Genomic DNA, 16,639 nt, shown 5'->3' with positions numbered 1-16,639 from the left:
CTTAAGGCCCAGAAATTGGCCTTACGCCAATTGGAGAGACAATGGCGTCTGAAATACTCTTCAGGAAAAAATTACGATATACTTCTGCTCGGAAAGATTACAAGGAAATCATTCTTACTGCCAAAGCAGCCTATTTTTCCGATCGTATTCTGAAATCTAATCAAAACTCTAAAGAAATATTCTCTATAATAGATGAGCTATCCAATCCTGAGCGTACTCTTTTGAAGGCTGTCCCTTCTCAAGCTCTATGTAATTTGTTAAATGATTACTTTATTGACAAGATTGTCTCAATAAAAGCTAGCATCCCAACTCATCTTTCGCCATTAGACCCCTCTGTGGTACATTGTAATAACAGAACTCTTAGCTGTTTCCCTATCATTAGTAACAAGATCTTTCAAGACCTATTAGTGGAAATGAAATCAGGCGCTCCATCTGATTGCTGTCCCCCTCATATTTTGAAAGACTGCCTTGCAATTCATTCTGGTCCCGTACTCGCATTACTGAATGAATCCATTTCATCTGGCATAGTCCCCTTGGCTTTTAAAAAAGCAGTAGTGGTCCCCCTCCTGAAAAAGCTTGGAGCTGACCCTGCGCTCCTTTCCAATTACCGCCCGATTTCCTTGTTACCCTTTTTGGCGAAGATTCTAGAGGGCCACGTAGCAAAATGCCTCTCTAATTTTTTAGAGACATCAAAATACTTGGACCCTCATCAGGCTGGCTTTCGGCCTGCCCATTCCACCGAATCTGTGATCCTGACGGTTGTGGACATCTTGAGGGATAATGCTGACAGAGGCTCTCCCCGGGCCCTGGTCTTGCTGGATCTCTCCGCAGCCTTCGACACGGTCAACCATAGTATATTGGTCGACCGTGTCAGGAGGGCTGGTGTTCAGGGGACTGAGGCTCGCTGGCTTACTTCCTTCCTGGAGGATCATTCTCAGGCTGTCCGTCTGAGTCAGTTTCTAGCATCCTCACATAATACCACCTGTGGGGTCCCTCAGGGTTCGGCCCTCTCTCCCCATCTATTTAACATCTATATGGCACCCCTGATCCAGTCTCTTAAAGACAGGAATGTGCAGGTTCTCAACTACGCTGATGATCTTCAGCTCATCCTCAGGGTTGATAGCTCCCACAACTCTATCACTGAATTCCAGGATACCATGTTATATATCCAAAATTGGATGTATCTTAATCATCTTAAACTGAATCCTGGTAAGACAGAGATAGTTCTTACTGGTGACAGCCATAAGCACTGGGGCCCCCACTACTGGCCCTCAGAGCTTGTCTCTCCTCCCGCCCCGTCCACGTCAGCCAAAACTTTAGGAGTATTTCTGGACAGCGACCTCTTCCTGAAAACTCAGGTTGGAGCTGTGGTGTCTAAGTGCTTTTTTAAAATGCTCAAAATCAGGAAAATTCACAGTTTCCTCACTCATGACGCCTTGAACCAGGCCATGATTTCTACGGTTCTATCCCATCTAGATTACTCCAGATAGTCCAGAACCAGGTAGTACGACTGATTTATCGTCAACCTAAATGGCACACCGCTACCCCGCTGTTGAGGAAACTACATTGGCTTCCAATATCACAGCGCTGTGGTTGCCTCCTTTTTAAATCCCTGCATGGCACCAGCCCTGAGTTCATTAATAGCATGATACTCAGGCACACTCCCACACGTGATTTAAGGTCCGCTCATCTCTCACTTCTTGCTCTCCCGGGTTTCAAACGGGTACGCCAAGTAGGTCGCAGATTTGCCACTCTTGCCCCCAAATTGTGGAATTCCTTTCCGCTCGAAATTCGATCATGCACCGACCTTCTCCAATTCAGGAAATCTCTGAAAACATGGCTATTCATACAGGGTTAGCTTCTGTCTTTTCTGTCAACCTTTTGAGCCTTAGCGCCATGAAGCCAATTGGCGTACGTGCGCTCTATAAATCCCTACTAACATTAACATTAACATTAAAGTTGGGTTTGAGCAGTTTGCACTGCTCCTGCAGTCTGCAATGGCAGAACTGCTGTCATTTCTTTACTTGGGTGACTCAGGATGACACAATCAGTGCTGCAGGCCCTGGTGACCCCTTTAAACCCCATGCCCTGGAGGACTTATAAGGGGTTTAAAGTCTGCCAATCGGTGGTTACCAATTTACATTCTTAATATTTTAGGGAGAGAGCACTATCATCGGGGCGTGGTTAGCAATCTCACTGCACTTTCAGAGTCAAAACCATCGCCAGTAGGGACAAAGTGTGGGGGTAACCATACAAAAAGGGCACTTTCCTACAAGGAACAGTAGATACTGTGTAAGGTAAGCACTTCTCAAGCGTACAGCATGGTGTAGAACTAACTGAAGCAGTGCAAGCTTTCATCCTAGCCACAGCAGCGATATCGCATGCACGCACCACCCGCGCACACAAAAATGTGTATGCCTATGAGTGACCATGGGCGGACTGGCCATAGCGGGCACCAGGCTTTTCCCCGGCAGGCTGCTAGGGTGGGGGGCGGTTTTTGGCCCCTGGTGGTCGTTTTTGTTACCGGAGTCAGCAATATCGGCCCCCTGTAACAAAATTGGCTGACACCGGCCCCAGCAAACTGCTCAGCTGCACTCCCCTTCACCCCAGGGGAGGCCGGCTGAGCAGTTTGCCAGGGCTGGTTTCTGTTCCCAGCCCGGCCCTGTGAGTGACATGGCTCTAATTGTGTGTTGGATCCTGTGGTGGGCCTTGCAGACATAATGGGTCTGGCAGCATCCACATTTCATGACTGATCGGCTAGCACCCTACATTATCTCTTTATTTATAGAACTTCAGAGGCTTGCAGCAGACCAAATACCTAGCTGGACAATAATGCCCATGTACCCCTGACTCAAGTTAAAATTAAGAGTGTTCCACTGAACCCAGTGCCATTTGTGCGATTCATTTAACAATTGTCGTTTGCATTTAATAATCACAATTCCCTGTATTGTTTTACTGTAATATTGTGGTGTGTGTAAATGTTTCCTCTCAACTTGAGTTTGTTGGATGTTCTTGGTGCTAAGTCATACCTCAGGTCCTCATCTACCTGTGGCCACCTCTCCTTGCCTAGTAAACATTCCCTTCAAATCTGGCTTTGTTACTAGACCAGCCTCAGACCATGGATCTCCTTTCAAAACTATCCTCCCCACTATTTGGTCCCGCTTCCAAGGGAATACAGCACAGTCATCCAGATGTAGGGCAGAGCTAGTAAGGTGACTTCCACTGTGGTTTCCTTGTTTGGATCTGCTAGGGCCTGTAAGAGACTAAAGGTGAATTAGCTATACGTCAAGGACCACAGTGTGGTGTGTAGGTTCATTCTCTGTGGTAGAATAAATTACTGTGAGGGGTTGGGTTCCTGGTATTTCTGAGGGGACTCCACATGTTACTTGTAGTTTGCTAAACAGTGCTGTTAGGGATGCTGAGTCAACTTCATGCACTACTTAATAGTGGCTTAGCACTGGTCCTGTGGGTTGGTATATATTGCTTGTAGACTCCCATAACTACTTAAATGCTGTTTAATGAGTCCTCTATAGGATGGGTGTATGTCACTCCTGGTTAGACTCCATATAAAGCCAGCTTGTTGTTTATCAGGGACTCTAGAAATTGGGCTTCAGTTAATCTTGGGTGGACTCTATGTACTACTTTTAGGAGGCATAAAAGTGCCGCAAAGAGAGATTCACTTTTATCACTTATAGGAAATCTCCATATGCTACTATCAGGTGGTTTAACATTGCCTCTCAAGGTTGAGATCTTGTGTGGTGTATCCCATTTATTAATTCTAGGTGTCTAAACATTGCCTCCTGAAATTTGTCTTCTGTTACTTTTGGGTAGACTTCACATTGTACTTAGTTAAGGCCTCAGTCGCTCCTAGTGGATTCCATATGATATTTATGAATGGCTTAACAGTACATTGGAGAATCCAAGATGGACTCCATGTTGGACTTGTTGGTGGGCTAACAATGCCTCCAAGTACTAGGTTTCTGCCACTCCGAACAAAATGCATTAATGAAAGTCCCTCTTTTGCCTTGACATTCGAGCCCTGGAAAATGCTGCAAAGATCTGCCAATGGCTATCAACAGTCATGACAATTAAAAAAATCTATTCAGACTTTGCTGTTCCAAAAATCATAACTCAATCTAATTCTTACCTGCAAGTTAATCTATTAGTATATGCAGCTTGCAAGACTATACTTCCAACTCCCTTCCATACTGATCCATGAAAAAGTCACTGCTGCATCCCTCACACCTAGAGTGGAGCACAGCTCTATATCTCATGCACACCACCAAAACATTATATTCTTAGGTGCTACTTCACCCAACATCCATGTCTGTAAAAGCCCAACATATGTATTTTTCCTTACTTGACCAAACTGGTCCCCATCTAGAGGAAGAAAAAGGTTATGGATACACTACAAAACACTATGTTACTCATGTAGCAAACAGCTAAACTGAGGAACCAAATAAAGGAAATCAGCATACCTAAAAACCAGCTATAATATACCCTCTAGAGTTGGCTGGAGGATGGTTGGGGATGGTTGAGCCACGGCTCTTCTTCCATGTGCAATGTGAATCTAAACAAATGTAGATTTGCCTGCATGAAGAGCGGTGCTTGCACCAGGTGTTGTGCAGGCAAATACCTACCTTAAGTCCATGCCTTCTGTCTTTATTGGCTGATAATTTCTGAAATTGGCAGAGGTGGGTACCTTTGTCCAAATAGAGACCTTTGCTTCTAGTCAGGGAAGGGGTAACACTTCTAAAATAACCCCTGCTCACCCCCTTGGTGGCTTGGCACGAGCAGACAGGATTATCTCAGAGGCAGGGTGTAAAGCATTTGTGAACACATACGTTGAAAACACTACAATTGGACACCACACCAGTTTAGCAAAATAAGTAGTCTTTATCTAAACCAAACAAGACCAAACAACATAAATCTACAATACAGTAATAAAAATATACATTTATCTATATTTATTTTTTAATTATTGCATCACTATTGAGGCCTGAACATGTGTTAGTGCAACTTGTCTACTGTCAAATCATGTAATTTCTCTAACTTTAACAGCCTAATTGCTGTATGAGCTCAACCGTTTTGTCAAGCGTTGTGGTCTATGGCCTTAAATTCTGAGGTTTGTATGACTTCTGATTTATCCAGTATGCCTCTTTTAAGTAGATTCCCAGTCATACTGTGCACCCGAGAATCTGCCAGGAGTATGTATAATGGAAAAACGAGAATAACAAATACACAAATGAAGGAAGATGCTATGACATTTGTGTGAATATTATGCAGTAAATTGCACCATTTTCCAAGACATTTTCTTGGGGAGAAAGTGGGGCTCGCTCACTTGCACTTACATGGTCTGTGATATTTGAGAAGAGTTTTCCACCACTTTCAAACTTTGAAAGCCACAAATGTTGACCCCGTGCTAAGCATCTCATAGAGTTTGTTAGGGCTATGCGGATTCCAGCAGGCCAGGTGGTGCAGATGCATCATTAGTGCCTGCACATGGGCACTTTGAGGAGTTGTTTCTGCAGAGCCAGGAACTCCTGCAATACATATCCATGTCCTTAAACACACCCTCTGTTTGCTTACTGCTCTTTAAAGCCTTTGTCTTTACATTTATTGTTTAGGTACCAGGTTATCAGCACACCTACAGATTTTTTCATGGTTATGGAATATGTGCCTGGTGGTGAATTATTTGACTACATCTGCAAAAACGGACGGGTAAGTCAATCACATGGTTTAATATTAAACCTTCTGGCATTGTGAAGGTTTAGTAAAGCATTCTTTCTCAATGTTATATTCAGTGTAACAACAATCAGAAATGCAGAATGGCAGAAGAAAAATATAACATCAGAAATATTTGCCATAATTTATATGGCTGTATTCTTACTGTAACAATAACCTTCTGGTAAGAAGATCATTCCTTTTACACCATCACGTTTAAATGACACATTTAGGATGGCAAACATTCCTGTTTAACTAATGATTCACAATCTGTTACTTACCATATAGGAAGATGTAGCGCTTTAGAAATCTGACGCTTTTAGAGACTGGTGGGAAAGTATATTACATGTTAAAAAATGTTAGTTTTTTGCATTGTACTGCTACAGCAGAGACCGAGGCCACAAGAGGATAATAACCTGCTGATTCCTAGACAGAACAAGCATTTGCAATGCGATTGGTCTCGCCTTTGGGACCTTATATGTATTTAGCTATGGAGCACATTAGCCTGGGTGCTGAAACATCTACTGTTTTTTAACGTGGAGGGAAAGTAAGCATCAAAGTGCGTGACACGCCGGGTATGGGAACAAATGGAGAAAAATATTGCCTTTCAGCGTGAAATGGTATAGTCCAAAGCACTGTTTTTAATAGAAAATCTGGGCCTTCAGTGGTCATATCAATGAAAATACAAGAATTGAAAAAATTATTATTGTCTACTGGTGCACGTGGAAGATAATTTCTATGGACTGGAATCCCGAGAATGCTAAAGTGATTCTGGTATTTTACTGACCTCTGCTGGTCGTTTTCTATCAAGAAAGTTAAATAGAGGCAGTTGCCAGAAAAATCAAAAAAAGAAGGTCCCTCAGCAGAAAGCAATTTCTGGTATTTTACTGACCTCTACTGATCGTTTTCTATCAAGACAGTTAAATAGAGGCAGTTGAACAAGCAGAAAGCAATTCTGGTATTTTACTGACCTCTGCTGGTCGTTTTCCATCAAAACAGTTAAATAGAGGCAGTTGAACAGGCAGAAAGCAATTCTGGTATTTTACTGACCTCTACTGGTCGTTTTCTATCAAGACAGTTAAATAGAGGCAGTTGAACTGAGAAAAAAGTCCCTAAGCAGAAGCAGACAAGTCCTAGGGCTGATCTCCAGAGCCCACAAAGAACATACACATTTAAGTATAAAGTACATACACATATATGTATATACTAATGTATATATAAGAGGTCGCGAATGCTCGACCTAACAAATGACCTTTTTTCACAATTTCACAAAAATCTGAATTTGGTCATTAAAAGACTGGACGCTGTGATTATCTTTTGAGTTCCTTTCTTGAATGCCCGAGGAAAGTATGACTCTTCCCTGTAGCCAGAGTGCCAGCCTTCACAGATTAGTGTTTGTGAACTATGACAAAGGTCTCCTTAAGAAGGACCCTATAGGAGGAAGAACCACAAAGGTAAAAAAAATTCTTAGCCAATCTTGTAAGTCTAGATTGGAGATAAATATTAGTAATACAGAGGTTACCAAGGCCTCAAACTCCTCATGACATCAAAAGGTATTCATAAGAAAATTCTAAGTGTGGGGTGTAAAAATATAGGAGGAAAATGGTAGAAATCAGTTGAAGAATGCAATAAAAAAAGAGAACACAAATGCATTGTGAAGTGCTTTTTATTTGCAATTCCCTCCTTACATATGGTACTAGCAGGAACTGACAGCACAAGTAAAAACTCAGCCTCATCTTAGACTGAGGATATATGTTAGCATCCTCAGCCTTGTGGTTTACGATGTCACCAGAATGTACCTCTTCTGGCATGCTTGAATCTGTTGGCCCTCCCTGTGCCTCTACTCCAGCAATGTCCCTCTGCTACCTGCTGTACTTTTTCTCATACTTTAATTTTAAGTGTTTACTCATGGTGAATGTTCCAAATGAGTACGCCCTCTTATCCTCTGGCTGACCTTGACATTCACTAGTTTGCTGGTGCAGTTGATGTTCCTTGCAGCGCTTCCTCTTCTAACTGGTCCATGGGTCTCAGTGAACCACCCCTTAGTTAAGCAAATTTCTTTATTCCCATTAGTTTAATCTGGCACCTGAGACTCAGGGCATTCTTAACACATCTCTCCAGCATGAGTGAGGCAGAATCAATATCCAAATTCTTTTCAAGATGACTTAAGGCTGATTGGTGTTTTGCAAGGACTAAGTTGGTGTTTGCTTTGGTCTTCATTTTGCCTTGATGTTTGGAGATTTTTATAGTGGACAGCTGTTTGATTGGACAGTAAATTCTCTTAGGGTTGATCCTGTCCCAAAGGGACAAGATCACCCCACTCTACCCATACTTCAAATGAACAAATGTTGCCCAGCATATGCCCTACTACAGAAGAGGCTGCTTTTGGTTCCTGCAGGAGCCCAAGGGAAGCCACCACAACGGAGAAGTTGTTTGTAGGTGCACTAATAGCGTCCACGGCATGCAGGTTGAAATCACCAGCAATCATTCGCTTTGGGAGCCATTGGTTGACCTTTCTTATGACATCCATGAGCAAGTCAGTATAGTGTTCTGGTGGTACTTTACGAGCAATGCTAATATGGTCTCTGCAGACGATTGGCATGAGCCAAGGAGGCATGGATGGGACGAAAATTGCTAGACATTTACGCCTCATCCAGTGCGACGTTATGCTTATAAACAAAGGACATCTCCATGCCACTTTGTAACTCTCTGCAAAGTGACAGTATTTTGCACTCTTTTGTTTAGGTATTGGCAATGTCAGGTTTGGTGACTGCATGGAGCCAGGTCTTAGAAAGAAATAGAAAATCCCACTTATGGTCAGACAGCAGATTTTGAACATCCTACCGATGTTTATGCATGGACCGAGCATTAAGCAGAGCTTCTGAAAGTCCTTCATGCACACCCTCCCCCGCAAGCTGATAGCAGGTCATATCTCTTTTAAGTTCCCACGGTGACTGGCGCAGTGACTCAGCAACATAAGGTTTCCGTTGTTAGAGGGGACACTTCTGAGGTTCAGCGTAGATGGAAGCTCGAGCAACTGCTGATATAAACAGAGCCTCCTGACACTGGTGTGTCCTTACTGGAGGGGCACAGATGGGACCGCCTTTGGCTCGCCACCAGCGTGCCCACTACGTGGACGCAGCGCCGTCATCCTTAAGTAGCCCAACGCAGGGTATCTTGAATGCTAAATCTGGATTGCATAGACCAGTACACTCATGATATTTTAGGGGTAACTTCAACTTGTTTACCTATTCCATTTCTGTTGTGAACAACATATTAATCACTTATGTGGGTGAAAATTAACTCCTCGAAATGTGCAGTTCAGAATTTATCAGATGTTTGCCAGTAGGAACATATGTAATTCAAAATTTCACTAATGCAAATATCTCCAGTAAGGATCCATAAAATGTAAGTTGTACTTCAAAGAAGAATCTTTTGTGCTGATAGTTTCATGCAATATTAGAACATTTATTTGCTCCATGTGCTGTCCTTCCTTATTGTTTATTACTCCATGTGCTGCCCCTCCTTATTGTTTATTACTCAATGTGCTGCCCCTCCTTATTGTTTATTACTCCATGTGCTGTCCCTCCTTGTTGTTTATTACTCCATGTGCTGCCTCTCCTTATTGTTTATTACTCCATGTGCTGTCCTTCCCTTTTATTTAGACTACTTTTTAATGGCAGTTTTGTATATTTCTTTACTTAGAGTCCATGTTGTTTACAATGCTGCCTCCTCTGTCTTATTCTCTGTCCCTCGGGGTGGTCTGTAATGCTTTCTACCTGCCTAGGAGACTGTTCATCACTGTTCTTCATTTTATTTCCTCTTTCTTACCTCTCAATGGGTAATTCTTTCCCATTCTTCCTAAATATCTTTCAAACCTTCAAGCGATGATCTAAGTATAATGCCAGTTCAGTGATCTTATTATTCTGGGAAAGGAAACACTCTAGGGATATCCTTAATTAGTCTCGATGCACAAGGAAAGGCTCAAATTGTGTTTCTCGTGATCACCAAACTCTTAAAGTGTCCATCCCCCGCAGTCTCTTGGAAATTAGTTCTTCCACTATATTCTTTGACATAAAGTTGTGGGCAGGCACCACTTGCCCATTATCTGATATAGTTTGTAATTACTAATCCACAATTTACGAGAATGTCAATTTAACGTGGTCCAGATTATGGATGTTTTCTCCAACTACGACTGGAGAAAATGTGCTTTTGACCGATTACTGGGGAGCATCTGTGAGCAGGGGCATGAAGATACCTTTTACACTATGGTTGAAAATTACCATACTCCGCATATTACCCATAAAACATTGTGGGGAAAGGGAAGGGTACTTTATTCTCATTGCATCACTTTCTCTGCAAGTCCTTGACATTGTTTTATTGCTCCCTCGACCACATGGCTGAAAATAACTTTGGCAAAATTGTCAGTGCTTCTGAGTGGCTTGTACTCTCCACCACAGCTGCTTTCTCATTCAACGTCCAATCTGTTCTGCATCCTTTTCTGTTACACTTCCTGCTTCTGGCATTACAAAGTGTTATTTATGAACAACATAAAGATCTCCGTAGCAGCTCAATTAACTCATGTACATATATCTGCCTTTGCAGTAGTGTAAAACAACTCTGCTGCTTACGTTTACCCCAACGGTACAATTCGCATCCATGTGTTTATGCACTAGTGTTTCACATATGTACTGTGCGAGTTAGAGTTTAATGAAAGAGAGAGAGATGTTTTCACTATACAAGAATCAAACACTATTGGCTTTGACAATGTTTGTTTCTCTCTGATGTCACTGATGTATTACTCACACATGAATCGTGTGTTTAGTGAAATCAACTAAGACCTTTGCTGTGACTGAGAGAAAACAGAGAGAAAATTTGAGGTTCAGAAGCTGAAAACTCCGATAAACTATGTCTGTCATACATACATTGAATTATTCCATCAACATAGATGGCTTGTCAGGTGAAACCTCCTGCTGTGATTGACACGTTTTCCATTTCCCAATATTCACTTGTCAGTCCCAGGGTTGTTTCTCATTTGTTTCATTCCAAAGCAGGAGGTGTTACATGGAAACTTTAACTAACACAAACATCAAAGGAACTTCGAAACTGGGCAGGCCGCAGACCACGGCAAGCAGGCAGCCGCCCCTCGCGCCGCTGATTCCGTGCTAGTTTGCTGTTCGCAGCAGACTTTGTCAATATGTGCTTGACCCCCGTGAATGCTCCTTTAGCCCCGCCCCCACCCACTGGCTGCTCTTCTCCTTGCAGGTCGACGAGCCGGAGGCCCGCCGTCTCTTCCAGCAGATCCTGTCCGCCGTGGACTACTGTCACCGGCACATGGTGGTGCACCGCGACCTGAAACCGGAGAACGTGCTGCTGGACGCACACATGAACGCCAAGATAGCTGATTTCGGTATGTGACCCGCGAAGCACGCCTGGAATCTACCCCGCTCCAAGCAGCGCGCTATCGGCTGTCACCCGGGTGTGCCACCAGTGACACGTTCCAGGACCCTGCATTAGTCATGTCCATGCTTGTTACTCTGCATTACAGAACGTTTGATATGTAATATAACCTGCATTTTTTTTGCACAAATGTCGATGCATGGAATTTTCGAATTACTGTGAGGTAAGAGAACACCCGATTCCTATCTTTTGCATTGCTTATTCTTCCTTAACAGAGGCCACACTGTACCAGGACGCACATACATGTATTGTTATCTATGAAACCTTGTGGGCTTGCCTGTGTACCTTTGCATCCTGATAATTACGTCTGATTGTAATTGCCTTGGATGAGGAACTTCGGCGCGAAATAATGGGGCATATTAACAAGCCAGGCGATAAAATTATCGCCTTTTAGCGACAGAAAACTGCCGCTAAAACGGCCATAATGGGCTTGATAATAAGCTCTATGGAATTCCAATTGAAGCCCATGTTAGACGTCCTTCACATCTAACATGGGTTTCAATTGGAATTCCATGGAGCATATTATCAAGCTCATTATCGCCGTTTTAGCGGCAGTTTTCTGCCGCTAAAGCGGCGATAATTTCATCGCCTGGCTTGATAATATGCCCCAATGTTCTTATCGGCTGTGTGCAGATCAGAATTTCAGGACAAACTTACAAACTCCAAGTGATCCTCATTGGACGAACATGGCCAAAATATAGGAGGGGGCAACTGCGTGTTTTAATGTTGCTTGTCGGAACCACAGGCCAACACAATCAATTCATGGGCAGTGCCATGGACAGTACCACATGCTCCTAACACAGGCCCTGTTCAGTTTAGTTGGATGCATCTGAATGAAGTCTGCCCACTGGTTCTCCTTCGCCCATGGCACAGATGTAAAATGGATGGACCGCGCATGATTCACTTTTCAGTGAATCATTCTACCTAGACCCAGGAGAGATCCATTTTCGAAATTTAGGGTGGTGAGAGTGCGACTGGTGCCACCTCACAGCTTGGAGGGAGGCTGTATTTTGAAATATCTTATGGGTTTCAAAGCACCTGCGGCAGAGTTCCTTGTGTGCCCATCAATTTTCAGACAACAATTATTTGTCAAGATAATTCTGGTGATTAATGTACCTGGTGGAGAGAGATTGGAGTTTTGGATAAGGGCAGTTTTGACTCATCATAAAGTAGCACAGAGGGTTAATATGCCTGCTGCCGTGAACCTCTACCTTGCAAATCACAGAGCTGTATTTTAGGTTGATATCTCAGTGGGAATTTCTTCTGTCACAGAGATCCTTTTGTTACTTGCAGTTCAAGAGCTGTATGCAAACTACATTGCAGGTTGGAACATTATGTTCCCCCCCAGTCTTTCATTATCCTAATGTTGGTAACAACGGTGAATTTGGATAGAAAGATATTCTTGTTAGTAAAGCCAATCCCAACCATTGTAGTACATTTTCAATCCTGAGTTTGTGCTTCTATAGACCAAGTACTCTTAAAATATACTGCCTACCAGTATGGATAAGAGGTGACTCCTTCGCCTTGTAGTCCTCTTTGTCTTATGTAACATTTCCTGCACACGGATTTACAGATGTATGATACATTGTCTCTATAATATGTTTGTGATGTAAAGTGCTCTGACACCCTCCACTGCTACAAGTAGTGCTATAAATCAAATGAAATGCATGTGAGAGAGGGGCTATAGAGAGAAGAGGGGCACAGCTGATGGGTGGCAGTGAGGGAATCCATGAAAAAGGAAGTCATTAGGTGCGCCATCAAAGTTGATGCACCAGGCACCACCATGCTAAAGCTGGCCCTGCCTCATTGCATTACTAAACAAAAACAATTGGAATTTGAATTCATGTATTTCTGCCTCTAGTATTTATCAATAAAACAGAGTCCTGAAAAATCTAATTTAGTTGGGTCCAGATTGCATGAAATGTGCATTGGTGCATAAATGAAGTGACCTCTTTTGCACCGTTTTTCACCTTGCATAGGAAGGAATGGAGCAAACACATTCTGGTCTAGTGCATATCATAAAACTATTTTTGTGCTGTGTGAGAAAACATGGGTAAAATGAATTGGCTTTATGATTGCTGTGTTAAAATAAAAAGGAAAGACACAAATACAGGTTTCTACTTTTAACATGTCTAATTCAAAAATGGAGGCATAAAAACATGCACGTCAACATTCACCGAAATGCCAGGGGTAGAGGAAGTGACATCACATGTTCTTTGACCTCCACTTTCACTCACACACACACATACACGCACACACATACACACACACATTTCCACATATATACTCTCTCACACATAAACACACTCTCATCCGCAAGCGCACACACAACATATATTTAAAAGCATTTTTTACTTATCTCAGCAGCCACAAAACGGCATATTCAAGCTTATTGTTCTCCATTTTTCTTACACTATTAGTGAATAATATATTTTTTGTATTCACTATTAGTGCCCCAGTGTTCCTGCCACTGAATTTGCCACCTCGGAGGCCAAGAGTCGCAAAGTTAGTGCTAGGGGTAGCAAAGGGCAAGCCAGGGGTCGCAGCTGCGACCCCTTGCAACCTCTAAATAACGTCCATGCATAATACGTTTGCTCCATTTAAACAGTCGATGTCTTTGTAAAATTGATGGGATTTCCTTTATGAAATGTATAATACAACATGAAATCAACTGAAAGGACAGCAAGCATGCCTGACACTGGCCTTCCAGTCATCATTATAATGATAGTGAGTGGGAGAGAGATATTAAGAAAGAAAACAATAGCATATGTGCAAAATCATACACTGATTTCCCAATACTGTAACATCTTTGCTCTCTCTGCAAAATGACCAGCACAAAACCAGTTTACTATCTATGCAAAACTACCGTGGTCAAGTCTGTGGTCACAATTGCACCGACCCTAAAACCCTCTCCTATTTGACAATGCCTTGAAAATTGCAATACCATTAGTCCCTTTTTTATTGACAAACGTAACCCCACCAGGGACTATAATCAACCTTTGCAATGAAGATCCCATGACAACATTAACTACAACGAAGTCAGAGAGAACATTTACGCAGCCCTCTTTTCAGTGTGGCCACTGAAGCAAAGAAAGAGTCAAAGATAGAGTTCCCCAGTTACAAAGGTCCTGGACAGCAAACATTGAGAAGCTAAGCCAGTGGAAGGAACCGAATGACCGTCTTTTTTTATGCAGGAAAGACATAGCCAAAATGTTGTGATTGGTCCACATTGTGGTCCCGGGTCACGGTGTGCAATGCATCCAACTTCCCCTGGATATGCTACCCAAGCAAGAAATCAATATAGTCTCATTAAATGTACTATCCTCATTTGTTTTCCAGGGACATTTCATGGTAAATTACATCCCCAGCATACCTATCTTGCATTCTCCTATGTGAAAGGGAGTACCCTCATTAAATTGTCAGAACGGATCATAATCATGCCACAATGTTTCCCTTCATGCTGACATCTGCACCAATGGATCTCTCCAAGAGTGTGGAGCAGATGTTTCCTCCAAGTGTGGGGTGTTGGAGACAGCATCTCTATGGTGTTAACATCTTAATTTTATGTTAACACTTACCAAAGACAACTACTTTATGGAAGATACATCTGGAGCAGAGGCAATAACTCTGCCGATGACATAAGAAAGTTTTAACCACCAGTTGTGATGATGTGCCTCAGGGTCGAGTCTGACTCACAACACAGTCTTCAAGGGCCTGATCACGACTTTGGCGGTGTGGCGCCGGGTCTGCCCTGCCGCTGCCCCTCAAAAGCTGTAGACAGACCGTTTGCCAGATTAGGAGTTTCCTCCTGCCTGGCGGGCTGTTTTTTGGTGTTCCCACGGCACTCCCTCAGGTAATTGGCACCGCAAGGGGAACGCCAAAAACAGTTCTTACACGGCATGAACTGAAAAGTACATGCCATGCAGGAAGTGGGGTGCATGCACACAGGGGGTACATGTTGTGCCCCTCTGCAATCTTCCCTATATGGAGGAGGCACGGGGGGCCTGAAGAGACCCCTTTGTTTCCTCTGCACCATGGTGTTCATAGAGTAGGAATCTCCATGACACCCCCGGTGGAGAGGAAACTCATAATATGATATGCGGCCCTGCTTTCTAACGCCGCAACACTGCTAGGAAACGGCAGTACCCTAGCGACTGTGGTGAGGCAATGGCGGTCCGACCACCCTCATCATAATAGGGCCGCCGTAGCCCCCATACGAGTCTGGCTTGACACATAAGAGTCCTCCGTTTTGAGTGTGTTATTCTTGGCAACCGTAAATGCGCATGCTCCTGGGGTCTTCAGAAGAAATGTTTAATCATGTGTGCTAACTGCACCAGGCATGTCAAATAATGTTGATTAAAGGCTCTAAATGTTCTCCTCACTGTGCTAATTCTCTCATTCAAGAACAATTATTGCATTTTTCATTCAGCTTCTTCTCTGACACTCCCTTCTTTGAATCAAGAACCCCGAACTGTACAAACACTGTCATAATCCTGTCATGATCTTATATAAGACTTTTTAGCAACACATTGTCACTTCTTCATATAAAGACATTTTAGCAAGAAACCTATAATGCATTGTGTGTCTCCAAAACGATATTGATTTGCCTATTCAAGCAAGGCATCATACGCAGAGATCCTAGTGTTTTAAATACCCTTCAACTGGTTTCAGCACACAGTATGCATTCATCACTTTAAACCATCTGATTCACGTTTTTGTAATGGTGCCCTGTTCTGACACACTGTGCTGTAATTAGTTGCTTGTTCGCCCTCTCTAAGATAGGGCGTCTATTTTGCGCAAGCAACAGCTTCAATAATAAACTTACCCAAATTTTCCAATCAGCCTTTATCTGAAATAATTGTGAACACAAAACTACATAATTCTAAAAATGCGTCCCGGTTCTTACTCTACCAGATGACCGATGTACCACAGCGTCCTAGTCATTAATCTGAAGGTCAACTCTGGGAATGATGTAAATAATATACCCTAGTTACCTGGTTCACCAACTGACAGTGATGGGGTTTTTCAAAGTGCCCCCCTGAAAGTTAATCCACATTTACCATTGAGATGTGATAGTATCTTGTCTTATTTGCAGGTCTTTCGAATATGATGTCAGATGGAGAATTTCTTCGAACCAGTTGTGGTTCACCAAACTATGCAGCTCCAGAAGTTATTTCTGGAAGGTAGGTTACCAATCAATAAAACTTGCTTGCAAATTTTACCCTTGACGTTTTATCAATTTGTTAGTAAGAAGAATCTACAACATACTTTCAAATAAGTATTATAAGTGTGCGAGACCTAATTTCAGGGACATTTCTTTTGTTTGGAGCACAGCGCAAGCATTACATGATAGCAGAGGGCCAACATCAGGATTTCTCTGGTCAGGTTATTATCCACATTTAATGCAAACTGTATAAAAACGGTATAAGTTTTGACTAAATTCTTTGTACCACCA

At 42.7% G+C, this 16,639-nt stretch overlaps 1 protein-coding gene across 1 annotated transcript in view; it reads left to right on the top strand.

Moving 5' to 3' along the window:
• Nucleotides 1–16,639, top strand: part of PRKAA2 (protein kinase AMP-activated catalytic subunit alpha 2) — a 343,505-nt gene that overhangs the window by 118,015 nt on the left and 208,851 nt on the right. The window contains exons 3-5 of the mRNA XM_085602513.1: nt 5,628–5,721; nt 10,990–11,134; nt 16,280–16,367. Of these exons, the coding sequence (XP_085458639.1) occupies nt 5,628–5,721; nt 10,990–11,134; nt 16,280–16,367 (327 nt within the window). The remainder of the gene's footprint in view (nt 1–5,627; nt 5,722–10,989; nt 11,135–16,279; nt 16,368–16,639) is intronic.

This window comes from Triturus cristatus, chromosome 4_2, assembly GCF_964204655.1.
Source record: "Triturus cristatus chromosome 4_2, aTriCri1.1, whole genome shotgun sequence".
Classification (NCBI taxonomy): domain Eukaryota; kingdom Metazoa; phylum Chordata; class Amphibia; order Caudata; family Salamandridae; genus Triturus; species Triturus cristatus.
The sequence above is the reverse complement of the archived record's forward strand: the minus strand, read 5'-3'. Positions and strand labels throughout refer to the sequence as shown.